The 27,663-nt window shown below is 49.4% G+C and overlaps 1 protein-coding gene across 2 annotated transcripts; it reads right to left on the bottom strand.

Annotated features, from left to right (window-relative positions):
- Positions 1 to 421: 421 nt before the first annotated feature.
- Positions 422 to 26,443, bottom strand: POLA2 (DNA polymerase alpha 2, accessory subunit). 2 transcript variants are annotated; one of them, XM_008544702.2, is made up of 18 exons: positions 25,636 to 26,443; positions 22,591 to 22,715; positions 22,005 to 22,096; positions 21,540 to 21,597; positions 17,074 to 17,180; positions 14,794 to 14,987; positions 14,072 to 14,160; positions 12,655 to 12,810; positions 12,058 to 12,120; positions 11,322 to 11,364; positions 8,177 to 8,301; positions 7,540 to 7,578; positions 6,771 to 6,844; positions 3,583 to 3,691; positions 2,967 to 3,073; positions 2,058 to 2,117; positions 1,680 to 1,806; positions 422 to 931 (listed from the first exon to the last, which is right to left on the bottom strand). In XM_008544702.2, exons 1-18 carry the CDS (start codon positions 25,712 to 25,714, stop codon positions 782 to 784), a joined length of 1,797 nt encoding a protein of 598 aa, XP_008542924.1. In that variant the 5' UTR covers positions 25,715 to 26,443; the 3' UTR covers positions 422 to 781. The 2 variants fall into 2 exon arrangements, with proteins under 2 accessions (XP_008542924.1, XP_008542925.1); XM_008544703.2 differs by lacking the exon at positions 12,655 to 12,810 and having other exon boundaries at positions 25,636 to 26,101.
- Between the last annotated feature and the right edge of the window lie 1,220 nt (positions 26,444 to 27,663).

Genomic DNA, 27,663 nt, shown 5'->3' with positions numbered 1-27,663 from the left:
TGTTGGGGGCCCTAGAAGGCCTGGCCTCGTCCAAGTGTTCTGGGCTCTAGGCGAGCCCCGGGCTGCTGCGCAACTTGGCAGGGCCAGCACCAGGGAATCCAGCTTTGGCACAGTTCCGTGAGGCCGCCCCCTCCAGATGGGGAGGTCAGGCTGGGACCACAGTGTGCATGTGAGGGCCGCGCCGGGAGGGCCAGGCACGCGGCCAGCTGCTCGCTCTGCAGCCCAGCCCCGTGGCCCAAGCCCAGAGCACCTCCTCAGCTTCGAGGCCGTGGGGGCCTTGGGAGTGGCCTAAGGGGGACTGGGGCTGGGGCTGGCCAGAAACCCAGTGTGACAGATGCTCTGCCTCCTCTGCACATAGGCCAAGGTGACAACATTCTCTGTTCGCTACCAGGAAAAAGAAAGAGGGCAAGAAAGCTCAGACTCCGAAGTCACACTCAGAATTTATTATTATTTCTCCGAAAGCTGTTTCTGTGTCTGATTCATGTAAAAAATCACGAGGCCTTCTTGCCTTTTCTGAGCATGCTGCATCCACAGCCAGTTTGCCCTGGACTCCGCGTCTCCATGAAAAAACAAGAGCTTTCTTCCAGAAAAGCTCAACTCCGAGTTGGGGTCCAGCTGCACGAGGCCTTCCCTGCTGGGCCCCCTCCCTGCGGCCTCTTCCCCAGCTGGCTGCCTCCTCTCCTTCACCTTCCAACAGTTGGGATCTTGTCAGAGACCTACGCCGGGGCAGTCGGACGTCTGCGGGGGCCCTTGCAGTGGGGGGCGATAAAGGACCGGATCCTCAGATCCGGACCACCTGAGCGGCCACACAGGGGCTCCGCCTCCCCTCGCCCTCCGCAGTCTGCCTCCTGAGGTAGAGTCGGCCAAAGGTGCCCCCCACCTGCCCTTTGGTGAGGCGCCCGGGGTTCACACAGACACAGCCGAGGATGTCCTGGGGAAGGGAGAAGACCGTGGGTTTGGGAAGGGACTGAGGTGGAAATGCTGGAATCATCTAACGGCTGGACCCCAAAGAGGGCTTTATCAAATGGAAACGTGGGCAACCAAACGCATCTTAAGTCAACAGGTTAACTTATGACTGGAAACCTCTTGAGTCTCTGAAACAGAACAAAGGTGACCTGGCAGGGAGACAGTCAGCTCCCAAACTTGGAGACAAACCCGATCTGTTTATTGTCTCCCACCGAGAAGCAGAGTTTACCTCTCGATGTTGAACTGGGTCTGGTTTGCCAAGAGGGGGTTGGCAGGTGGATTCCCTGTGGGGACTGGGAGCCGATCCCCCATCCCCGGGTGGGCGGGGCCTCGGGTGGCAGAGATAATGACCCAAGCGCTTCCTCAGAGCTCTCAGGCTGAGCCCACTGGGAGGCACGGCAGAGTTGGGGGGGAGGGGGGAAGGCAAGTGCTGTGTGAAGGTCCTGCCACTCTGACGTGGCCCGGGGTGTTCTGGAACCACTGTTTGAGGGCCTTCCCACTTGCCTCCGGGGCTCCCAGGCGGGGCTGTCTGAGGAGAGCTGTTAACTTAAGCGTTTGACCACAGACTTCTGTTCTCGTCCCACCACCTCCCCCAAAGAAACGAGGCCACCAGCCCCATGAGTGGACCCCCAAAGACAGAGGGCCGGTGGTCTGGAAGGGAAAGTCAAGGGCTGCTTCTGGCATTTCTGGGAAAAAGCAGAGTTCAAACTGACCTTCACGAAGTATCTCAGCTCTGACGGGATTATGAAGACATCTGGGGTGACAGGCAGCTGGGCGTAGGCGTAGAAATTCTCGTAGTCGATGGCCATGTCCTCCTGGGGAGGGTAGAGCGGGTAGTAGCTAGAGAGATGGAGAGAAACAGTCAGCGGCTGGCTCGGGGACGCCCGTCCTGCTGGGTCCCCTCTCTGTCACTGACCCCAGGCTTTCACAGACCGTCTTTTCCTCCCCTCTCTGCATCAGGGGGACAGAAGGCGGGCTTGTCATCCAGGTGGAGCTCCCTGCTCATGGCCTGGGGAAGGCTCTCAGATCTCTCAGAGCTCTGCGCCCCCAAAGCGCTCCGTGGGGTTGGCTGTTCCGGCGAGCAAGCTCACCTTCTCTGGGTCAGGATGTGCTTGAGGATCCGGCTGAATCTGTCGGACGTTCCGGAAGAACTGGGGAAGGAAGAGAAGCAGGAAAGGGAATGTAGAACCTTGTCCTTCGGCTCCCGTTTCTCTTCGGGGAGGACTAGAGGATTTCATAGACTGGAGAGAAGCTCCACGGCCAAGGCTCGGTGACAAGAGGGTGGCTCCGGGGAAGATTAAAGACCCGCCCACAGATGGCTTGGTCTGTTCCCACATGAGAAAGGGAGCGGGACCCTGGGTGGAGGAGGGAGAGAGCAGGAGTCCCTGAGATCAAGACCAAGGCAGGCCATTAGCCAGCCCCGCATTGTGCAAGAGCACACAGTCTGTCCCAGTGCGAGGTGAGCATGTAGTTCGGGTGACACTTGCACTTCCCACCTCAGCCGACGGGCACACACCCATCACACTGAGCACAGGAACTGCTTTACACCCCCGCCCGTCGGCGGTGATGGGAGAGCTGACCTGCCGAACTAAACGCCACACTGGGCTGGCTCTGGCTCCTTGCAGAGCGACATGCTGTTCTGAAAAGGCGAACACCCTTAGGAGCAAATTTACAGTCCGTCCTCCACAAACAGGGACACCCACTCTTGATTAGGTCACAAATGAGGGAAGGGAAGAAAAGTAGACGAACTTCTGTGGCTGTAAATTAAATGCAAAGACAGAAAGGATGTGGTTCTTTGGGGCCTCAAACACTGTAGAGACAAGTGGTGAGAGAAACAATGTGTCAACCGCTCCCCTTGGGTACAGAGAAACTCAAATGGCCCAAGGGTTTGGCATAACGGACTCCTCGGTCAAGAATGTCAAGCAGCCGCTTGGCCAAGGAAAGGACCAGGATCCAGAGGGCCAGCCTCGCTGCCTGCTGGACAGGGACACACCTCTTACCTACTGATCTCCTCGGCCCCCATGTGGAACAGCAGGTCCGTGGACGTCAAGCCAAAGATCACGCCGTTTATGGAGAAGCTGCAGGGCTCGGACAGGAAGTGGACTCGCTGAAATGGAAGAGAGTCGAGGCAAACCTTTGCCTACCAAAACTGGAAGCTTCTTCCTCATTAAAGTGGGGGGCCTCCAAGGGCTGGGGAGACCACTGAAAGGGGGGACCGAACCAACGCATAGTAAATTACAAACACATTTGTAAATTTACTACCCGTGGCCGAGTGGTTAAGTTTGCGTGTTCCGCTTCGGTGGCCCAGGGTTTTGCCAGTTCAGATTCCAGGTGCGGACATGGCACCGCTCGTCAGGCCATGCTGAGGCGGAGTCCCACATAGCACAACCAGAGGCACTCACAACTAGAATATACAACTATGTACTGGGGGGCTTTGGGGAGAAGAAGAAGAAAAAAAAATAAAAACTAAAAAAAAAAAAAAAAAAAAAAAAGGAAGCCTAAGATTCAGGCCCTGAGCATGTCCTAAAAAGGCACCTCTGCCCTCGGGGACAGAGCTGGGTCACCTGTGGCACACTCACTCTGGCTGCCTGCTGCTCAAGGCGGGGGCGCTCATACCTTTTTGTCCTCTTGAGGCAGCTCAGAGTAGCTGAAAGGTGGCTGTGGGTACACGGGCTCGTGGTGCACATCTCTCAGTGAGGGGACAAAGACGAGGTGGGAGCCGGAGCTACGTTGTCGAAATATCATCAGAAGGGGGAGAGAAATGAGTGCAGTTGAGTCAGAACAGCTGGATGCCAGATTGAGAATGTCAGAGCTTGGTATAAGACCTGATTTTCCGGGGAGAATTTCAGAATTGACCTCTTCCATGAAGACAGGTGCTATTTCCCAGGGGACCCCGTGAGTGAAGGACAATTTGTTCTGATTGACACACATCCTCCTCGGTAAGGCTCAGGTGGCCCAGGACATACTTCCTCCTGGCTCTGTGTGATTTCCACTGGCAAGTGGAAGGCGACTGTTGTTTGGTAGAAAAAGAGAAGAAACTGAGATAGAGAAAATCTAGAAAGACAAGGATGTGACCAAAGAATCAGAACCTCAGAGCCAGAGTTGAAACCAATGTTCTGATCCTCACACTTGGCCAACTGATGTGGCTATAGCCTTGGTTACAGGGTCTCCCTGGTGGGCTCCTTCCCGGGGAGGGTCTGGGCATGCTCAGTGGATCTGGGGACCGCCTTTATATTTAGAAGATCACACTGTGAGCTCCTGACTAACCAAGCACCGGGTCACAATCACAACAACGGAGGCAGAGACATCTTCGAGGGATGGGCAAACACAATTGGCTTCTCCCAGAGCCAGTCCCTTTCCTCTCACCTAGGGAAGAGGTGCCCTCAGTTTTTATTTCCCAGCAGACCGTCTTGCCAATACGAAAGAAATATTTAAGAGCAAGAGTAAAAGCAGAGAAGGCAGATGATTCCTTTGATGGAGGCAGGAAGAGAGTCTCTAGGGTTACAGCATATAGTGAAGAGGAAACCTTTAACTCTCGGGGCACGGTTTATCCTCCCCAGCCACACGAAAGAGGAAAGGGAAAAAAGTCCTATTTCCTCGGTTCCCTCAGCTGTGGTTGGCAGAGTGGGGCCCATCATAAACCAAACAGGCATAAGGTGCTACTTTGGGGACATGGTTACAATCCACCAATAGCTCTCACTCCAGCTCCCTCTCTTGCTTAAAATGTGTGCCCTTCCCAGATGCAGGTACAGATATGTGGCTGCCTCTCATATGGGACAAAGGTAGTGGTGATTGTTGTCACACTTGTTACTTGTTTGTCATGCCTCTGAAAGTGTGAACTGAGACTCCTGCAGCAGAAAACCAGAATCTTGAGCCCAAAGGCACTTTGCACATTAGTTATAATCCCTCTGACACTGACAAGTTCACTATAATTACTCAAGTCTGCCAATTTGGGTGCTGGAGTCTGGCAAACAGGCCGAGGGTCGCCTGAATGGGACAGTCTGTGCTAAAGCTCCCAAGGGCTCTGTCTGTGATGGACACAAAGGGCAGACGTGCAACTGGCCACTGTGAAGAGAGAGATGTGCTCTGTTCCAGTGTGGGTGCCAGAAGAGCAATGGTTAAGGAGGAAACAGCCTCCTGCTCATGGTTATAGACCGGCTGTAGGGGGAGGGATCTGAAAGAAAATTCCAACTATGCTGAGCATTGCACAACTTCATCCATCGCGGTGGGAGGGTCCTCGTGGCCGCTCCCTCAAACGGGCCGAGAACTCGGCGGGCTCCGCTCAGCTCCTCGACGGAGGAGGCGCTTCCTCACTGGCTCTGGCTTTTACTGATAAATCAGCTGAATGCTCTGCATTTCTGACCTCTCAGGAATAAAAATAAATTCCCGTGTATATACTGTTTGGGGAAGGGTGGAGCAGCTCCCCTCCCACGAGGCACACACTGGGCGCAGATGAAAGTGCCTGGTGGTGCTGGGCGCTCACCCTGGGGAACAATGCCTGCTCTGTTCTTTGTTTGTACCACTGCTGTCAATACCACACGGGGTGAGGAACCAAAAACAGACCCCAATCTCAAATGGAGAGCACCCAGCCAGCGCTGGGACGCGGCTACCCAGGCCCTGCCTGTCCCCGAGGAGCTCTGAGGGATGACAAACAGGGACACGAGTGCTGCTCCTGGTTCTTGGGGTCTGTCTCCTGAGGAGCCCCAGGCGCCCTCCAGGTCTGATGAGCTCGTTCAGGGTCACAACAAACCTGGGAGGCAGGAGGGAAGGTGCTGGTGTGGTCTGCACCAGAGGAAGGGAGAGAAGAAGGGCAGGTCCAGCCACCGGCCGCCACGGGTATCATGCAAGTCCCCCGACTCTGGCGTAGGTTAAGGGGCATTTGTTCCCAGTCCGCGAGGCCTAGCCTACTGGCCCTCACTAGAGGTTCGAGAAGGTAGTATTACCACTAATCGACTCTGGGATCAGTTCTCACGGCCAACGGGCGGAAGATTATACCTCATGTTTGAAAAACCACCTTTGTTATAGACTTGTTTTTAAAAGCTTAGCCTCAGGAGTGTTTGTTTTTTATGAGCTCAGCTCCAGGTCAGCAGATCCCAGAGGGGAAGTTCCGCCACCTATACCAATTTCTCCCAAACGCTGGCACCAGAGGAAAAGGGACAGGAAGAGAGGACGTCAGCTTCCTGAGTAACTTCACTGTAGTTGGAGACTTCCTGGAACACTGAAGTCTGGACTCTTTCTCTCAAATGAGAACCGCACGTCTCTTTCATCACCGCTGTGGCCTCTCAGAGTTCCTTCCCCTCGGCCTCTGGCAAGGAGTCAAGATCCCCACCCTCGCTGAGCTTCTCTCCACCAGGCTTGCTCCAGCCACTGCCGACGCCCCACGAGATGTGGGGAAGCACTGACTCAGGGAAGGACTTGGGCTCACCCCAAAACAATCACTCACACGACGCGATGGTTGGGGCCTCTTGGGATTCTGTGATGTAAGCCATCCTACACTTCTCAGAATCATCGGGAAGATTCCCATGGAACACGAGTTATACCAAAGGGAGAGTGAAAAGGGAGGGAGTAAAGGAAGAGCAAGGGAGGGGCGACAGGGCACGCAGCCGCTCCTTTCAAGTATGTTTGTGTTTTACAAAGATGCCTGTTAACGCGGCGTCTGTGCACTTGAAGTTCAAGACTTCTGTCCGATCTCCGCAGTTCAAAAGGATGAAAGGATCGGAACCGCCACTACACTCGAACAGTTTCAGTTTCTTAATGGGGGGCCCTGGAGAAACCTAGGAAGCTCAAGCATTTTGAGTTCTGACCTTCGTGTCCCTTCGATGATTGTGCGTAGACATTGCTTGAAAACATCTTCAAACGGACTCGTCAGGAGACAGCTCTGTGAGAACAGAGAGCAGAGTTAGAGGGGAGGTGTTGGCGTGGCTCTCTGATCCAACGTTTGTGAGAGGACCCTAGGTGCCAGCGGCTGAGCTAGGAACCGCAGGAGATGCACCGATGAAAGAGACGCGGTCTCTGCCCCGAGAGCTGAGCCTAATCGGGGGCAGGAAAGGAGATGGAGAAGAAGCAATGCTCTCGAACGTCAGCTGAGAGAAAGACTCAAAGGAAGCATTTGGAAATCCTTTCTGTGGAAGGTAAACTGTCCAGAGACAAAGGGCAGCTGTCCGGAGAAGAGCTGGTGTTTTATGCATCAAAGGACAGCAAGTCGGGGGTCCTCGCACAGAGGGCAGCAGCCAGGTGAGGCACGGTCACATGCACAGCTCCGTGACCCATGGGCACCTGCGTCTGTGCCAGTGTTCCTGTGCCTGAGCGTCAAGCGTCACAAAGGAACATGAGGACTCGTATATATGAATTTCCTCCCTGAGCTTCCAAATGGCCTTGTATTCTGGTGAAACAAAGGCCTGAAATTCAGTATCTTTATCAAAAATGCCCTGCTACCACGTTTTTCTGATTTGCTACAGGGATCAATCTAGGTTTGTTACAGAAGCAGGATAAACGCTGAGATATGAAAGTACCAGCAAGGGCTCAACTGAATGCAAGTTTCCAGTACCTCCCCCTCCCAACCCCGTCGCTTACCTCCACCTGCTCATGCTTAGCATCCAGGAAAGGTCCAAACTGCAAATAAGCCCGAGGGGAGAAACAAAGGTACCAGAAGAACAAATCAGAACCACACGTGTCCCGGCGGCCTTCACAGAACCTCTCTTAGCAGTCATTTGCCCAGCGTCCCCTGCCCCTCCCAGGCTGCCTGTAGAGCCCGGGACGGTTAGCAGATGGGTGGGGGCACCCAGCCTGTATCACAGGCAGAAGCACGTGAGCTGGACGGAGGGAGGCCACCAGGGTCCCACAACCAGTCGTATTGGCTCCTACAACCCTGGGCTTTCTTCTGCCCTTCTAAACCCCATGAGGGAAATCTGCCACCCACAGCAGGACAGTGAGCTTTAAAAAGAGATTAAGTTCAGGGGCTGGAGCAACGAGACAGAGGCAAGGAGACTGCAAAATCAGTGAAGGGTGGGAAAAATGTTGGGCTTTTTGGGGTCAAGCAAAGGCCTACAGACCATGTACTCCCCCCAAAGACGCAACTAAGAACTAAAAATATTTATATAAAGGAGGAGAGTCTGGCATGCTTCCTAAAGATGTAGAACCACGGTGGACCTTTTTCTAAGGCCGACTCCCCGGCGTCCCCATGCGAAGCGGCCCCAGGAGGGCTTCCTACCAAGACGCAGACGTCCGGCCGGTCGCGGTTGATGATTGCGATCAGGTCAAGCAGGGGCTCATACGTGATGCTGTCAGATGTGGTGTATGGTCCACAGGCCACCAGGACCATGCTTTGCTCAAAATCTAAGACAGAAAGGATCAGAGTGTTGATTAGAAGATCCTGGGATGGTGGTAAAAAAGGACAATTAGGGAAAAATGACACAGGATTACATTAGTCAAGAGCTTCTTCATGTGTGCAATGCTGGGAATCCGAGATGAATGAGACCTCATTCCCATCCTCAAAGAACATTCCACCGGCTGGTACAGGCAGGTAAGTATGAGGATGCTGGCACACACGACAGGCGCTTTATTAGCAGTGCATAAGTGAGAGAGGGAAGCGGCCGGCAGGAGAGAACTGATCAGTGAGATGTGCCTTCTATGGTGGTAAAATATATATAAAATAAAACTGACAACCTTAACCATTTTAATTAAACATTTCAGTGGTATTAAATAGATTCCTAATGTTGTGCAGTCATCCCAGCACCCGGCTCCAGGAATCTTTTCATCTTGTAAAACTGAAACCGTCCCCATCAAACGCTGACCTCCCATCCCCGCCAGCCCCCGGCGACCACCATTCACTGTCTCATGATTTTGACACTTCTAAGTATCTCATATAAGTGGAATCGTCCAGCATTTGTCCTTTTGTGACTGGTTCATCTCACTTTGCTTACACTTGTAAGGAGAATTTTCTGGGAGCAAGGGCAAGGCAGGTGCCTGGGGAGCGCTGAGATTTGAGGGCGTGGTGACAGGGAGTATCAGTGGTCCAGAGGGGCTGCAGAATGTGCTATCTGGGGAGCGCAGAAACACAGGCTGGGGCGCAAGGCTGGACTGGAGGCGACTGGGACGGGGTGCAGGGGCGCCGTTGTTGCTGGGCCGCCCTCACGCACTGCCCTCTTCCTCACAGCGTCTGCTTTCCTTCTGGAGAAGCTGCCCGTCCTGCAAAAGGCAGTCTAGGGGGACTGGGAGTGAGGTGCACTGTCCCCCCCTAGCCAAGATGCCAGCATGGGATCCAGTTTAAACCATTCACCCTCTCCTCCTGGGTTCTGGAATCTCAAGGTGAACTACCCAACGACAGAAAAAAGGCTGGAGCCGACCTACTCCAGCAGAGGTGACCAGATGAGACGGTTGGGGAATTCCTGCTACCTGGAACCTGGAGTTGCTAGGTCCTCCTCCTGGTTCTAAGCCTGGATTTCTAGCCCTGTCCAGTCTGTGAGCCACCTGCATTCCCCCCAACAAATCCTCTTAGTCTTACGTTAGTCTGAACCAGTTTCTGCAGCTCACAACAACAGAATCCAAAGATCCCTGATTTTCCACGCAGCTGTGCCAGATTCCTACGGCTGCTGAAGCAAAGGCCCGCAAGCTTTGTGCTTTAAAACAATACACCTTCCTTATCATACAGCTCTGGAGCTCCGAGTCCTAAAGTCAAGGGGCTGGCAGCGCTGCGTTCCCTCTGGAGGCTATAGGGGAGAATTGGTTCCTTGCCTTTCCTGGCTTCCAGAGGGTGACCTGCATTCTTGGTTCACGGTCCCTCCTCCAGCTTCAAAGCCGGCAGCCTAACATTTCTAATCTCTGACTCTGATCCTCCGGCCTCCCTCTTACAAGGACCCTGTGATTACAGCGGACCCACCTGGATAACTCAGGCTACTCTCCCCACCTCAGAAGTCCCTTTTGCCATATAAAGTAACACATTCACAGGTTCCAGGGATCAGGGGCCATTACTCATCTACCAGAGCGGCAATACCACGAACCGAGAGAAAATTCAAGAAGAATAAGTTTCATGCGGTGCTGGGGAGAGGAGAAAGTTGAACTTGTTCTTGAGGAGCCTACAGGAGATGCAAACCCCAGAGTAAACAGCAAGTGCAGGCGGGCACAGCCCACATCTTGTTCTGTGTCTCCCTGAGCACCGAGCCCCATACCTCGCACACAGGACGTCTGGTAACAACCAACCCAGCTGCTTCCAAGGCTTCCTGGGCCCGCAGCTCAGGCCCTGGGCATCTCAGCCGTGTTCGAGTCTTGTCATTACCCGGAGTTGATCTAATATCACCACTCTTACTGCCATAAACACATATTCTCTGAGACAACGTGCAATGTCATAAACTCCTAAATTTCATTCCTGATTCCAGGCCGTCTCTAAGAACGACCTCACGCGACACAGTCATGCATGATGACGTTTCAGTCAACGCTGGACCGCTATCCGACAGCGGTCCCATAAGATTAGTACCATACAGCCGGGGGGTGGTAGGCACCACCATCCAGGTTTGTGTAAGTGCACTCTGTAATGTTTGCACAACGACGAAATCGCCCAACAACGCATTTCTCAGAACGCATCCCCGTCATTAAGCGACGCATGACTGTATTAACGTGTGTGGGGTGTTGACAGCATGCCAGCGTTGGCCATCGCATTGCTAAGCCTTAACAGTCTACTACTTTGCTCACAAAAATGCTTTGAATTATTTTGAAGTGAAGTTTGTTAAAATTTCCTTTTGTCTTTTCCCATCTAGATTTATTACCAAATAGAAATTTGTCCGATTATTTAATAAACTTTTTATTCTGGAATAACTTTAGCATTGTAGAAAAGTTGCAAAGATACTACAGAGCTCCTGTATGTACACCTGTCACCCAGCGTCCCCTAACGTTAACAGCTTACATGACTGTGGTACCTTTGTCAACGCTAAGGAAATAATGCTGGTACATTACTGTTAACTCCTGACTTTATTTGGACGTCACTCATTTTCCCACTAATGTCCCTTTTCTCTTCCAAAATTTAATCCAGGATACCACATTGCACTTAAAGAAATTCTTTCTTAAACTGCTCCTGTCTTTCCTTTTTTCAAAGCAACGTTCAATACCTGTTAAACATTAATCTTTGAACAACAGGCGCCATGAAGTCAGAACCTGGTGAGAACACGGACAAAGCTGACTAGCCTCAGAGCCCTGCGTTCCACCAAAGGCCTGTGACCCCACCAATCTGCTGTCACCCTTAGCGCTCTGTCACTGTGCTCTCAAACAGCTTTGGAAGCTTTCTCGGGGCCTAAGGAACCGCACCCCTGGACCCTTGTCCACCACCCCAGTGTTGGCAAAACAATGTTGGAACCAAAACTCACCTCTGTCCTCTTCGGTGGGCTGAAGGAATGGAAGTGGCACACCCTTAAAAACAGGAGAAAAGCTAAACTGAGGTCTTGCCCCAGGCACGGCCTGAATGCAGGCTTGTCTGCAGGTGTGCGTGCGAGGATGGTGGCGGAGGGGTGAGAGAGAGGGAAGAAAGCTCCCTAGCTTGGTTGTGCACCTTGAAGCTAAAAGCCCACAGAGCTGATGGTACCAGCCATTTTGCTCCACTGCTCAGAGTGGCAAAGAAACCCAGTAATGGGAGGTGACGGCTAAACTCAGAACACCCAGCATCCCTCTGGGAAAGGATGGGAGCACAGGGTTTCCGCTGCTTCTCCTCGCATCCTGTGAAAATCTGTGGAGGATTCCCGCCTAGAGCAGGGAGGGGGAAACCACGGCCCGGGGACCAATCTGCCTCCCGCCTGTTTTCGTAAATAAAGCTCTCCCGGCACACAGCCACACTCACTGGTTTACAGGTTGTCTCTGGCTGCTTTGGGCAGAGATGAGTCATCGTGACTGAGACTGTAAGGGCCGCAAAGCCTAAAATATTTACTGTCTGGCCCTTTGCAGAAAGTGTGCGAACCCATGACGCAGGGGTAGGTTCTCACTCTACTGAGAGAGAATCAAGAAGCAAACAAACAAACTCTTAAAAAGGACTGGTTTCTAGGACAGACAGAACTGCCCATATTGGGCCTGCAGCAAACCAGGAGGGAAGGTGGGGGGCCACTGTGGTACCTCGTAGAGTTTGGTGGCCACAAGTTTTCTACCAGTTGTGTTGATTCCTTCCATTATTACAACCTGAAAGACAAGATGCAAAAAGGATTGCAAAACAGGGGCGATAAACGAGGGCTGGAATAAATGATTCTGATATGGTCAAAAGTATCATCTAGCTAGTCTCATTTTGTAATTGTAAACTTAAGGGTATTTGTCTAGAAAACAAATTAAGGCAGTTGCGTTAGCATAATAATGTTTTCCACAGATGATCTAACTTTTAAAACACACCCATGAGGGAAAAATTATTATTCCCATTTTACTGATGATGACACTCTGGCTTAGAGAGGTTAAGTAACATAGCGATAGTCACACCTCATGTGGTGGAGCTAGGATGTGAACCAGGGCAGCAGGTCCCAGAGCCAGGTCAGGGCGTACAGGGGACAGTCAGAATCCCTACACCAGTGTCTGCTCTTGGGCCTGTGCTCCAGCCACACCTCATGGCATCAGAGGTGGAAAGCAGCTGGCTAGTGATGAAATGCTTATTCTTAAAGCCACAGCCCACCATACACACTAGAAACGGCATGGCTGCAAGCCCGTGGGGATTGGAATGCATCTCACCTGTCCAGGAAACAGAGAATATTCTTTGAGTTCAGATAAATCCACTGGAATTTGAGCGCCTGAGGAATGTTCCCGGTCCCCCTCAAGAATCACTGACTTACTGTTCAGCTTCCCGTTGCTGTCACAGCCAATCTGGCCCAGCAGAATGACAGGCTCCTACCAAAGGTGCAACATAAGAACGACAGTCTTTGGGATAGGAGCTCAAAATCTGAAGTCAACGGAGTGAAGAGCAAAACAAACCCCAAACAACAATAAACATTTTTTGGTGGGGCACCATTTTGAGTCTGCAGTGACCATAAGCATCATCAGTGACTCTCGGGGGTGAGAACTCTTAAAGGGCATCTAGTCTGCCCACCCCTCAATGCTTGAGCCCCCTAAGTGGCTGTCTAAGCTGGTGTATCTCTAGCGAAGGGGACCTTGCCCTCACACCCCCACGGCTGCCCATGCATCTCTGGACAGCTCTGTTAATAACAGCTCACATTCATTGAGCTTACTAAGTACCAGGCTTGGTTCTAAAGGTTTACATGCATTAACTTATTTAATCTCACAACTGCGAGTGGAGACTATTGTTGTATCTGTTTTACAGATGAGAAAAATGAGCAATGGAAAAGTCAGATCGTTTAGTAAAGGTCAAACAGTGGGTGAAGCCTGGGTTGGAAGGTCGGAAGTTAGGCTCCAGAGCCATGACCTGATAACCACATACCACGCTGCCTCTTAACAGGAAGTTCTTGGCTAAACTGAGCTGAAATTTCTCTCCCCGTGGCTTCCTCTGTCCTGTTCCCACTCCTGGGGGCAAATTGAGGAAGCCTAATCCTTTCCTACAAGACCGTGCATCCCAGCCTCCCCTCCACTACTTCCTCCCAATTCCTCCAAAACCTCCTTATATCACGTGGTTTTGCATATCTTCCCCAACTGGTCATTCTTCTCTGAAAGCAAACATATGACAGAGGAACCTCACAGAATCTTCTAGAACACATCTCCTCTTCGATTAAAAAACGTTCTAGAGAGAAAGCACTGGAACATATGCCAGATTAAATCTTGATTTAAAGATATTATTGGCAGCAGTTGGTCCGTAACGACAGAGACCAAACTAGGGGAGAGACTGAGTCACTGTTTCTGGAAATCCTATCCCTGCTCTTGTCGTCATATCCCGACACTTGGACGCTTAAGGCCTTTGGTCTTTGCTTATGTGCAAGACCCTCATCCAAGTGCAAAGAAAATGACTCTCTCTGGTCACCAAACCAGAGAGCACTTATAAGTCTTTCTTTAGAAGGACCCATTTTACCAAATTCAACCAAGACAGATGTTTTAACTAGAACCCAGACAAGATGTGAAAAAAGGAAGCAAGAGGATGCCTTTCCACCATCGATTTAAAAAGACAACAGCAATTCGGAAGGACTATTAGAAGAACTCTTACTTGTGCTGGGGCTAGAACAGGAGTGAAAGCCTCAATCTTGTAATGTTCCTTGAGTTCACTGCCAAGTTCTTCTATCCTACAGGTCAGAACTGAAATCCCAGGGGGGAAAGCGTGTTTCAGACATTTCACTTGCCAAGAAGAGAAAATACAGCACATTGTAAAACAGTACAGTCAGTCACCTTCCAGAAGCAGGAAGGGTGCCGAGGACATCTGGCTGATTTATACTCTCTAAAGCCCCAGCCGACTTCCCAGCATGTGGGGGCTGAATCTGGCCTTCCATTCGGCCACAGGGGACCCCTGGGTGGCACAATCCCAGAGAGCCAGCACGGACCCCACCCTCCGGCCTTCCTTTTACTCAGGTCGTCGATGAGATTTACGGAAGTCAAGCCCACCCTAGAGTGTCCAGTTCTTCAGGAAGAAACCATAAATGTCCTCACTTCCCTCTGTACTTGAATCGGCTTCCCTTACATAGTTCGAGCGGTTGTTACTCAGCGATGGTTATGTGCTTCTTCTTTAGCAAAGTGATGTGACCTGGCAGAATCACTCGGAGCATCACCTCCTGTCCCTTCACTAACTGGGGCATCTGGAGGACATCTACCAACTTCTATTCAAAGGCTACCTCGGAGCTCGTTCCACCAGCCCTAGCTGAAGCTTCGTGACTTACTCTAAACCCTTCCAGCTGGTTTTGTAGCCTCCAGAATTTGAAAGGGACAAATAATTACCTTCTCGAATGTCTGGGAGCTTCTGAAACATCGATTTGTAGCTCCCGGTGAGGGACTCTGGACACCCCACGACCTTCAAGCTGATGTTACCGGCTCCTCCTCTCCCAGACCAAGACATTCCCTGTGCCGAGCCAAAGGAGGTGACCACTTCTCCCCGGTTATTTCTCGAGTTGTACTTCTGAGAAGGAGTAGCACTAATTGGAGGCAAAACAGATTAACATGACTGTATTCATATCTAAAGGGAGAGAGGAATAAAATGAGGTTACCTCTTAGAAATGGGGATTGGAGAAATGTCAAGCTGGCCTTGAATTTTATAAATCTAATCAGCTTAATGGGGTTGGACATCCCAGACCTGAAAGGAATTTCAGGAATGAGGGGCTGAGGAATACCAGGCTGAGGAATAGCAAATGTGTTTAGAGAAGTTTCGAGACAGAGACATATTTAAAAGGTCGTTCTCTTGGCTTAAAACTAAACAAAGCAAAACAAAACCCAAACTCTGAATTGATTACAAAGCAAGCTTCAAGTACCATTTTCTTTTCTTTCTTATGAATTTTGAGTATTTACTGGAACGTCACCAGAGCCTGGAACTGTGGACAAGCCAAAAGCCGCTGTGCATATATACAATAGCTCACAATACAGTGTACAGTAGAAAGAACAAGGAAATGAAGTTAAATGAAATTAAGCAGCCTTCCTAGTGTCCATGGCGGTGGAGATGTAATGAATTCAGTGAGCTGGGGGGCAAGCATTTCCATTCTCTGGGGCTCAACTGTCATGTTCTCCTGTTTCCACTGGCTGACTGGTAAATTACACCTCCAGGAACACTCAGATGTTGCTATCTGCTTAGAACAGTGAGGGCTTCTAATCCTTTGCTGTGAACGCAACTTACAGAGAGGGCTATTTAAAACAGGCTTCCTTTAATGCACCCAAACCTCCCAGGAACCAGTTTTGTGTGGGCACCATCACCCTCGTGCCATCGTCCTTCTTCCCACAGAGAGGCTACAGAAAATGAGCTCAATTAATTCTCTCTCTCTCCAGTGCAGCCTCTACCTGAATAATTTACAAGTTACTTTCATAAATTACAAAGCCACCTTCTGATGTCAGCTTTATTAGTGTGCGTTTAAAAATGATGAGGCAGCCCATCGCCAACTTCCCCAGGCTCCGCTCCACTAAGCCCCGTGGGACATCCATTACAGCCGGCCCTTAACTCGATGAGCCACTCACACGAGGTCAGCTGTAAACACATCCACAGCTTTCAAAGCATGGCATGTTTAGGGAACATCCTGCTGTAACAGGCCTGGCACACCTGTGAGAACCATCTCTATCCACCAGGTTTCAAAGATGCCCTTCTAAGTCTAGAAAGCTCGTTTCCAAAAACAGTTTGAGAACTCCCCAAAGCAGGAGTGGACCAATTAAAGTCAAATTGTCCTTCAGAATCCAATGACCACTCATCCTGGAGGATTGCTATCATCTCCTTATGAAAGCGATGGAGCTGAAAAAGCTTGAGCTCTGCTTAGGCTAGAAGAAGCGATCCATAGTTGAGGTGGTGACCCCTGGCATTAGTATTTCCCTAAATGGTTAACAGTACTCTTCCTTCGCCTCATCCTGATGTGGCAGCACCTAAAAACCTTTCCTCTACTCGGCAGAGCCCTCGCCTGTGGAACTCTCTAATATGAGACGTGTCATTTACAGATTTCAAAAAACCACGTGGCATCGTTGTGGATTTACGTGCAGAGGTGGCGGCAGGGATAAAACACCAATTAAGTCAGTGTGGATTCACAGCGACAAGAAAACCCTCAGAAACTAGCTGTAACCCGAGCGAGGAACAATAAACACGTTGTGCAACATTATGAACAAAGATACGTGCTTTTCGTTTTAAAAAATAAATACTTTAGATTAAAAAAAAAAACAAAAAGGAGAAACCCAACAACACACCAACTAACAGAAACAGGTGAAAACCTATTTGCCTCTACTGGTAAGACTCAGGACTCCCAGACTTCTGAATAGACAAGTTGTTTTCAGTAGAAGATATCAGTTCCTGATCTACGAAACGAGCCCCAGAAAAGTGGGTGGAAAGTGAGTTTCCCTAATTACCATAGAAACAGTAATTTTCCACACTGGAAGAGAAGGCAGGAGGGAGAGAGCACTCGACTTTCCAGCCAGTCATGCAGAGGTATCATGTGCACACATTCAAAAGTCACTCTGTCGTCAGTCTCTGCCAGGTAACCGGAAAAAGGGGAGGGCAGCCTGCTTTCTGGCAGCTGAATTCACTCTGATCCATACCTCGGAGAGAAGCTCGACGGTGAGAGGAGCTGGTGGGGGCTCCGAGCAGACACCCTCCTTTTTGTTAGGGAGGATTCTGGGGTGATGACAGCTCGCTTCTGAGAACCCTAGAAACAAAACGGGAAACGAAATCCCAGTCACTCAAGACTCCAGTTGCCAATTAAGTGTACAATTTCTCAGGAAGAAAGGGGGAACAGTGCCCAAATGGAGGGCGTGAGGTCGGATTCAGTTGGTTCTCTTCCTCAGGCCCCATCTTCCACGCATAATCCCACAGAGAAATCTTCAGCAGCTGTAACCCAACATTCACCAAAAAGGATTGAAAAGCAGGTAGCTGTCCTGTCAAATCGTTCCTGCAGCCCCTTCCTTTCCCTGCTTCTCTCTGCTTTAGAGAGAGTGTGGGTTTTGCCTACAGTTTTGACCTGCACGGACACATTTCCTGAGAAGGCACGGGACCATGATTCCCTGGTCACAAACTCTGATTCGTAATTTTGGCAAAGTCTACCACACATTTTCAAAATTAAAGAAGGGAATGATTCCAGGCAGATAACACGGTTGAGCGCATACTTGGAGAGTGACCAGCAAACACCTCAGTGAGGGTCACTTCTGCTTTCTGGTTTTTGCTCATCAACAAGAATCCACAGATATGCCCAGGATGGAGGAGGACACCCACAGCTCAGAGATCTACTCCTCCCCAAAGTCTCGGATAACTGACTGTGGCAAAGCAAAGACAAAATCCTTGCCCGGACTGCAACCAGGACGCCGGCTGGTCTGCAGAGCTTTCCCTGCTCTTGGGCTCCCCCTGGCTGCGTAGGTCGGTTATGCCACCAAAGCGGCCTCCTGGCCACGACTGCGGGAGATTCAAAACCATCTTTAAGCAGTTGGAATGGAAACTGGATTTACACGAGACTCCTATGCCACCACTCTTAGACAATAGCTACTTTTTAATATTTCTTTTTAGTATTATAACATTTTTCCAATTCAAAAATTCTAATAGTTACAAATTCTAATAGATACAATCTTAGTTTTAATATAAACCTTTGCTTAAGTGTTACATATACTGATTTTTTGGTTCTATATTAATTATGAGCATTTTCCCACATTGTCACAATCTTTATCCTTTACAGTAGCTGTGTTGATTAAATTGATATATAATAATTTACACTATTACTACATTACTACTTCTCTACTGCTGGACGTATAGGCTCCTTGTAATTTTGGGTGACTATAAATATAAATAATGCTGAGATGCCCATCTTCACGCATCTAACTTTCCCAATAAGAATCCAAATAATTTGGATTGTTTCCTTAGGAGAGATTCGTACTAGGGAGAATTATTGGGCCAAAGGATGGAAAAGATTTTATGGTTTTGATAAATTTTCTCAAATGATTCTCCCAAAAGACGCTTCTAATATCCAGTGGGCCAGAGAACCCTCGGGCCAATGTTGGGAGGGGTATCTGCAGAGAAAGAGTCTGTCTCCCAGGACTCGGCAAGATGATGGTGCTCTGGGACCCGTGCGGTCTCGGGCGCTGTCCACAGCCTCGCGGGGAAACCTGATGGTCAACAAGCCAACTGCAGTCACGCTCCCTGGGGATGTGCTCCCTCTAACCAAGCTCACGAGACCCATGATTAACACCACACGCCAGCTTATTCATTCGTAATGAGAAACACAGTCACCGAACGGACCAAATTCTCACATGCTGGGGAAACACATTCTCACACCACCCAGAAACAAACTATGGCCACGGATGCCAGCTTACTAATTTACCAGAAATATAATGCCAGTGGCATGGGAACTTCAAATCTTCAGATTCTCTTTTTTCACATGGAAAGCCAAGTTAGAACCAGAAGATTTACACGGGGAGGATGGAGGCAAAAGACGAGCTGCCGATTGCATACGTCAAATATTTCATGGTGATAAGCTAAGGCCGCTGACACATTCATCTCTGTAAGAGGGACACCTGCCCCTGAGACCTGACAAGGCTCGGGCAACCTCACCGTGGCACTGTTTGTTGGGAAAGGCCATTGGCATGACTCTTATCATGCTGCCACTGATGCCTGGCCTAACGACGACGGAGCAGTTTCCTCGTGATGGGTACCGTTCTGAGCATTTTACAAATCTCTAGCCCGGACCCATACTGCGTCTCCTCTGAACTCCAGACACATATTTCAAATTGTTTGCTCCTTTCAATCCCACTCACTTAGCTCTGACTCCCTGGCCACAAACTTTGATTCGTAATCGAGCCACCTAAGTACTTCTGTAGCAGGAATGGGGTGTCCTCAATAAGGTGTTTCAGCCATTGGAAGGGTCTACACTTCCACAGTAAATTTGCATCTGATTTATGCATCAGTCTACTGAGAGCTGGGTTACCATGAGTCAGTCCCCAAGAATATGATCAACCCTGGACTGACAGTCAAATCAGATAAATTCTGGAGCTGTGAAGTTGTCAATCAGATCGACATTGTGGTAGTCCCACCAGGTATTGCAATTCTGCTTGATCCTACCTAGAGAGCCAACCAATTGCCCTTATTAGGAAGGTCTGTCCTTCAACAACTATTAACGTGCCAGGCACTGGGAAAACAGAAGTGAATAAGGCAACATTTCTGGCCTCAAGGAGCTTCCATTCTAATGCAGGGAGACAGATGAAAACAGAGAACATATAAGACGTCTCATGATATTAAGTTTTCTTGAGAAAAATAAAGCAAAAGAAGAAAGTGAAGGAAGGAGAGAGGAGGGGGTTGCTATTTTAGACAGATTTGTTCCCTCTGACGGGGACTGACGAGGTGGACACATGTTCGGTGTGTTTGAAGAAAAGCAAGGAGACAGAGTAAGGACGAAAGTGGAAGGAGGACAGACGGAGCAGGGCCAGCTCAGATAGAGCCTCAGACTCCCTGGTCCAGACTCTGAATATTACCAGGGAAGATGGACAGCCAGGGAGAGCCGTGAGCAACACAAACCTGGCCTGCCTTTCATTTGCAAGGAGCACTCTGGCTGCTGTGTGGAGAATCGATCAGAGGCGGGCAAGACGGAAAGAAGCCAGGGACCAGTTAGGCTGCCCCACTCATGCAGAAGGAGACGACGGCGCTGGGGACATGGTGGTGGCAGCGAAAGGTGATGAGAGGGCCTGGATGCTGAAAAGAGGCCCAAAAGGACCAGCATATACGTTGGATGTGGGGTGTGAGAGAACAGGACGATTCGAGGTCTCCAAGGGTCCCAGCCTGAGCAGTGGAAGAACGGAGGTGTCTTTACAGAGATGCAGATTCTAGGAAAGGACCACTTTAAGGTGAAAATCAAGTGTTCATTTTATACTGTCTCCAACTTCAATAAGCTAAGGGAACTCTCATTCTTCCCTTTAATATTATGCGCACCTGGTTTTGGTTAGCACCTTCATAGGGCACATTTTTAGCTTTCCTGCTCTCCATGGGCACACCTAAACTGCTTACCTTCTTTCTCACGTCATTTACTTTGAAAAGTTAAGGCTTACGCCATGTATATGGGTTTCCATAAGTTTATTCTGCATAAGGAGTAACCATTATTACTGAGCGCTTTGCTGGGGGCCTGGCCCTTGACCTATTCATTTTATCTTCAAGCCCTCCTGGGAGCTTCTTGAGAGCATAGCCCCTCCACGCCTGTTTCATTCCCCACCGTTTGCCCAGTGTCTGGTACAGCACCTGGCCATAGTAGCTGCTCACCAAACCAACAAACGAATACTGATTTTACAGCTAAGGAAACCGCAGCTCAGAGAGAGAAAACAACTCACCCAAGATCACCGAGGCCTTCTGACTCAGCCTTTGAGGGCAATGCTTTTCCTCTCCCCTACCCTACTTCTCACGCTGGGGTCCAACGCCAGAACTGCATTATTCAATTAATGATCTCCACTTGATACAAAACTATGCAACCATTAAAAAGAGTAATTGTGGAGAAAGTGTATTTATAGAAATCTTATGATACGTTAACTGAGAAAAGCAGGATATGTGTTCACAGGACGGCTGTGACGTAAAAACATCTACGCAGGGGCTGGCCCTGTGGCCGAGTGGTTAAGTTCGTGCACTCCGCTTTGGCGGCCCAGGGTTTCGCCAGTTCAGATCCTGGGTGCAGACACGGTGCCACTCGTCAGGCCACACTGGGGCAGCGTCCCACATGCCACAGCTAGAAGGACCCACAACTAAAAATATACAACCATGGAAAAATAAAATCTTAAAGAAAAAAAAAATCTACAAATAAAGGGCGACTTTGCAAGGGTAGTGTGGTGCATTCTGGGGGCTACAAGCAATTTAAAAAAACCCAAAAAGCAAAAAAACATTTACGCATATGATCGGAAAGGACGACACATAAGTGAAATATAGTCGCAACTGTATGAGTGGTTAATTTTCTCCCTCAGAACTTGAAATGCTGTGATAATATTTTTAGAATAAAGAAAAAAAAATCCTACTTGTACAATGCAATTTCCAAACACCGAAGGCTCACCTTAGAGGGTGTGGTATAAGAGTTCAAGAGGGTCTCCTCTTCTTCCTCCACTTCAATTCTAAAAACACTGGTTAAGAAAAACAATAAACTGGGCCAGCCCTGGCAGCCTAGTGGTTAAGTCTGATGTGCTCTGCTTTGGTGGCCTGGGTTAGGTTTCTGGGCATGGATGTATACCACTCATCTATCAGTGGCCATGCTGTGACGGGCTCACATACAAAACTGAGGAAGACTGACAACAGATGTTAGGTGAGGGCAAATCTTCCTCAGCAAAAAAAAAAAAAAAAAAAAAAAAAAAGAGCAAAACAATAAACTTCCACCCAAAATCTAAGACAAGGACTGATTAAATAAGAAATCTGAATATTAGGTACTTTTTATTATTTGTTTTTAAATTACACATGGAACTCTAGAAAAATTATAAAATACGACATGTGGCTTGATGCAATGACCTTCCACAGAAAAGGATACAGCTCTTGTATGGAAACGATGTCTCTTGCTCCCGCATGGCCACTGTCCTTGGAGGCACTGTGCCGGGCTTTGGACAATCTTTTGCTCAGAAACTGAGGAATAAAAGATAACAAATATATTATTCCATAGGCAAGTAATAGAGGAGGTATGTTCCACAGCCATGAGGTAATAACAGGCATCTGAAATATAATCAAAGATATCAAATCCTCAAAGTAAGAATTAAGAGATGCACACGCTAGGCTAAAAATACTTATCCTGTGACTGTTTCTCTACAACACATAACAATTCTAATAATAACGCCAATTATTTCTTGAAGACCCACCACCTGCTGGGCACAGTTTTAGGTGATTTATATCCATTCTCATTTCATTATTACAATAATCATAAAAAATATGGATTACTAGACACATTGACAGGAGGGAAACTGAGGCCCAGAGACGTTAAGTAGCTTCCCCAAGCTCCCACTGGGACTGGAATCCAGGCCTGAGATTCCGAAGCCCACTGTCTTCTCACGATATCACACCGCCTCCCCTACAGAACAGAAATGGCGAATTCTATCATTCGATCGCTCACATTTTGTTCTTACCTCATGCTCAAAAGAGTTCAGGGTCTCTGAGGTAATGTTAGCTTTATGTGTGCTGGTGCAGAAGGCGATCAGCTCATCCACCATGTCCTCCTCTTTCTGTCCATAGTAGACGCACAGCTCTAACACTGTGTGTGGGAGGAAAATTGCACATGTGAGAACTTAGTTTATTTTTTGAAAAGAGAAAATAATCCTCTATTTCTTCAATCAATATTTATTCAGCCCTACTAGTGCCAGGCACTGTCCTAGGCACGAGAACACAAAAGTGACCAAAACAGAGAAGAATCCTTGTTTTCATGAAGCTTACTAGTGGGGGGAGACGGAAAACAAAGAAATAAGTAAAATAGGTATGTTAGATGGCTAAATGTGCTATGTAGGAAAATAAAGCCGGGAAAGGGATCAGAGAGTTGGGGGAGGGGGTGGCCATTTTAAAGACAGTGATTAGGGAAGAAGGCTGCATCGAGAAGGGGATATCTGAGTAAAGACCTGAAGGACGAAGGGAGTCATGCAGTGTGTAGGGGAAGAACTTTCAGGCAGAGATCCTGAGGGAGAAGCAAGAGGCCACTGTGGCTGGAATGCGGCAAGGAAGGAGCCAGAAGATGAGTCGAAGGGGTAAAGGGGGTGCAGATTGTGGGCCACTGTGATTACCCTGGTTGGTACTCAGTCTGAGCAAGTTGGGAAATTACTAGAGGGTCTGAACAGAACCGTAACATTATCTGAAGGGGACAACGGCAGAATCAGGGGGACCAATTAAGAGAATCGTGGCAAAATCCAGGTGAGAGGTGAGGGTAGCTTGGCTCAAGGCGGAGGCAGTGGAGGGGGTGAGAAGTGGCTGGACTCCGGAAGGGATACACCCTGAAGGTAAAGCCAGTGGGATCTGCTGACGTGACGTGTGACGGAAGAAAGGAGTCAAAGACGATGCTGGCGGGTTTTGCCTGAGCACCTGGAAGGGTGGAGCTGCTGTTAACTGAGGTGAGGAAGACAGCCCGAAGAGCTACTCTGAGGAGATGGAAGAGACACTAAGAACTGAGTTTTAGACACGCAGAGTTCGAGATGCCAATGAGACATCCAACTGGAGACGTCAAGTAGCCAGATGGACAGACCAGCCTGCGGTTCAGGCAAGAGGTCTGGGATAAGATATAGATTTGGGACTCCTCGGCAAAGACATAGGATGTAAAGCCATGAGACCAGGTGAGATCACCAAGGGAGCAAGTGTATCTTGAGGCTCAGGACGAGGCTGAATCTGCACAGCCTGAGAAGTGGTGACAAGCAAGGCAGGACAACTAGGAGTAGTGTTCGAGAAGCGAAGAGAAAAACGTGCTTTAAAGAGCAGGACATGATGAATGGCGTCAATGTTGCTGATCAGTCAAGATGAGGACTGAAAGTTCGCCACTGGCTTTATCCAGTGAAGGTCATTGCTGACCTTGAGAAGGGCAGTTTTAGGGAAGTGGTGGGGATGAAAAACCCACAGAAATGGGTTTAAGGAGGAAAAATTTGAAGATAGCAAGTACAGGCAAGCCTTTGGAGGAGGTCTGCTGTAATTAAGGAGAGAACTGGAGTGGGAAGTGGGGTCTACAGAGTATTTTAAAGGCGGGAGTAAGAACCACATTTCTATGCTGTTAGGGAAAAAAATCCTATAGAGAGGAAAATAGTAAATCTGTAAGAAGGGAGAATTACCGGAGTGATGTCCTTAGGAAGGTGAGAAGGAATGGGTTTTAGGACTCAAGTGGAGGGTTTGGCTTTTGCAAAGAATATGGAGAATTCATTCCCTGTAATAGGAAGAAAGGCGCAATATATGGCACAGATACAGGTAGGTGGCAAGAAGTAACGGTGATAGCTTATGGAAGTTTTCTAATTGCTTCTATTTTGTCAGTCAAACAGGAAGTAAGTTGATCAGCCGAGAGTGAGAGTGGGACAGAAGGATGTCAAAGGAGGAGAATGTGGAAAAGAATCATCTAGAAGATTCAGAGTGAAAAGACCAGAAAAATACGGTATGACTGTCGGGCAATATCCAAGTCCCATTGAGGGTGGTGATTATGAATTCAAAATCTAGAATTCCGGTGCCACTGCCAATGTCGGTCCTATGTGAGATGGAAGCAACAGGCATCTTGGACTGAAGCCTTCACAAACTGGGTTCACACAACTAATTCCTCTTGTTTTGATTTTAGGCCCACTGAATAAATTTCTGACTATGATTGGGCTTCTCGTTTAAGTTTCCTTTTAGGAAGAGAATGCACTGGGCATCAGAACTTGAAGTATTTTGATCTCTCATGAGAAATTAACTGTTTGCATTCTGGTTTTATATATTAAAAAAGAAGTTCAAACTTGATGAACAGTTAAGGCAGGTGCACATTTATCCTGATTCTAAAGCTGAGAAGTTCCACGTCTCCCAGGACTTTGCTTCCAACAACTCCTTACGCTGCCCCAGAGCCTGACTAATAGGACTGGACTCCGGGACAGGAGATGTGGGTTCACAGACCAGCTCAGCCTCTTATGTCCTTGTGTGTTTCTCCATCTGTAAACAGCTCACAAGCTCCCTAAAGTTCCTTCCAAAGCTGAAATTCAATTTTAGGAACCCACCCCAAGGGCCTCCTATTTGCACAGACCACCCACAGCTCTGATAAGAAGCGATGGATTAGCAGAAGTTTAGGGACAGGCTGCAAAGCGAGGAGCAGGAGTAAAAAGCTCCATTTCAAAATCCCAACATCTCTTGCTCTGTTATGAGGCTTAATTTCCCAACTCTGGAGATGCCGCCAGGTCTGTTGTGAACCTGGCACGTCCGAATCCCACCTTTTCTGGAACTGCGTTGACTTCAAATCGTCCCTCGTCTTCTTATCTTTGACTTGGGATCCAAGCAGCACCCCGTGAGCATTCAAAGCCCCCACATCCCTAATCCCAAAACCCAGTTTGACCGCTCATCTCGCACACACCGAGTCCGACCTAGGGGAGGTGAAAGGTGGAAGCGCTCCCCTCTGGGTTCTAGGCGCTGGGAACACGGAGCGAGAGCGTGGACCCGGGCTGGGGTCCGGGAGGGGGCGAGGGACTCACATTTCTCGATGAGCTCCTCCTCGCAGTCCTGGCCGAAGATCTGCAATTCCTCCAGCAGGCGCTGGGCCGACACGGCCATGGCGACCCAGTTGGGGGCCGGGCCCAGCCAGCTCCGACCCAAGTCCAAGAAATCACGGGAGTGGAGATCGATGAGCACGACGAGGTCCCTCTGATCTTTGCACCCTCCGGGGGACCAAGACAGAAGGTGACCAAATGGCCCAAGACCTCAAGCGGCCAGAAGGCCCAGCCGTCAGTCACGGAGAAACACTTTTTTTTTTTAGTGTGGGGGAAGCCCCCAAACGCCCGAAGGACGGGAGCAGAAATCTCGGGAAGTCGCTCCCCTGGTAGAACGTCCTGGTTCCTAAAAGCTACCGCTGAGCATCTCAATGACGGGAACAGAATAGATCAGCAAAGAAAAACCCGCCAAATGGTTTGCGCAGCGCGCGCATGCGCGAGACGCGGGTTTAAGCCCACCCCTTCCCCTCCGCTTCCTTCTCAGGGTTTCCGACTCCGCGCGCGCACGCGCGTCTGAGGGCGCGTGCGCACAAACGCTGACACGCCCGCTCCCGCGCCTGCGCCTAGCAGTCTGCTTGCGGCTGCGCAGTTGTCTCCCGCAGGGCGCGAAAACAGCGTTGGGGCGCGCGGCGTCCGTGGCTGCGCGTGCCGAAATCGCGTTTGTGCACCGCCTGTTTTGCAGGTACCGCCTGCCAGGCGAAGCTCCGTGACGCACGTTCGTCGTCCTTCGGTCGTGTGCCTGGGGGCGCAGGCGCTGTCCTGTACACGCCCGCGAACGTCCCGAACGTTCTGTGCTCAACGCGCGAGGGGAAGAGCGTGTCGTCCCTTCTTTGTCCCCCTCGTGATCTCTGCGCTCGGCGTGCCCTCGATTCGTCTTAAAAGGGTGGCTTGGTTAGGGAATCTGGCTGTCACGGTTGTCAAGGTTATTGCCTTGCTCCCAGCCACAGTGATAGGTCTATTTTCTGGATCTGGGTCATTTTGGTGGGAAAAGGGTGAAGAGGTGACAAATGACTTCGTTTTGGACGTGTTTGGTTTATGTACCTTTGAGGTTTCCACGTAGAGGATCCCAGTGGGCGACTGGAAGCTTAGGAATGAAGAAGGGTCACTAAGGGGGAGAGACTTCCCCCTGGAATATCTCCCAATTCTTTGAGTCAAAATCTCCACTGGCTCATAATACATCAGATGCCCTTAGGCATCATACTCCACTAATGTGAGGATAGACTGGTAGTCTTTCTGGAAAACAGACGGGCAGTATATATCAGGAGCTTCAAAATGTTCATCCTCCTTGACTCAGCATTTCTTATCCTAAGAAAACTAGCCGTTAAAATCCAGACAAAATTTTATGAACAGAGATACTCTTTGTGGTCTTATTTACAATTTAAAAATACCATACAATTAAAAAAAAAAAAGGAAACTGAACATCCAAAGGTAGGGACTGATTAAGGAGAGTGTGGATATTTACCAAAGGGTGATTCTCAAGACTGCACCAAAGAGGCCAGAGACTTCTAGGAGACACCTGAGGGCGTGCAATGAGGGACAGGGGTGAGGCGGAAGGGGAGCACCCGTGTCTTGGCGTCAATCAGGCAGGGTGGAGTAGGGCGTAGTTTGCTTATTAACCACAATGAGGGGCAGGATGGGGAGGGAACACCACCTCACTCTCCCCAAGGCCTCTTACTGGTGGATACCAAGGGCGGAGGATGGGAGTGGTCCACCTGGGGACAGGCAATAAAGGGTGTATTAGTTTTCTATTGCTATGTAATAATCTGTCACAGACTTAGTGGCTTAAAACAACGCCCATTTGTTAGCCCATGGTTCTGTAGTTCAGAAATCTGGGCATGGCTTGTCTGTTGTCCGCGCAGCAAGGCTGAAATCAAGATGTTGGCCAAGCTGCATTCCTTTCTAGAGGTTTCTTTTGTCAACCAGAGAAACTACTTTTAAAGAGGTCGTGTTATTAGGTCAGGCCCATCCAGATAATGTCCCTTTCTTAAGGTCAACTGATTTGGGACTATAATT

Source organism: Equus przewalskii, chromosome 11 (assembly GCF_037783145.1).
Source record: "Equus przewalskii isolate Varuska chromosome 11, EquPr2, whole genome shotgun sequence".
In the NCBI taxonomy this organism is placed as follows: Eukaryota; Metazoa; Chordata; class Mammalia; order Perissodactyla; family Equidae; genus Equus; species Equus przewalskii.
The sequence above is the reverse complement of the archived record's forward strand: the minus strand, read 5'-3'. Positions and strand labels throughout refer to the sequence as shown.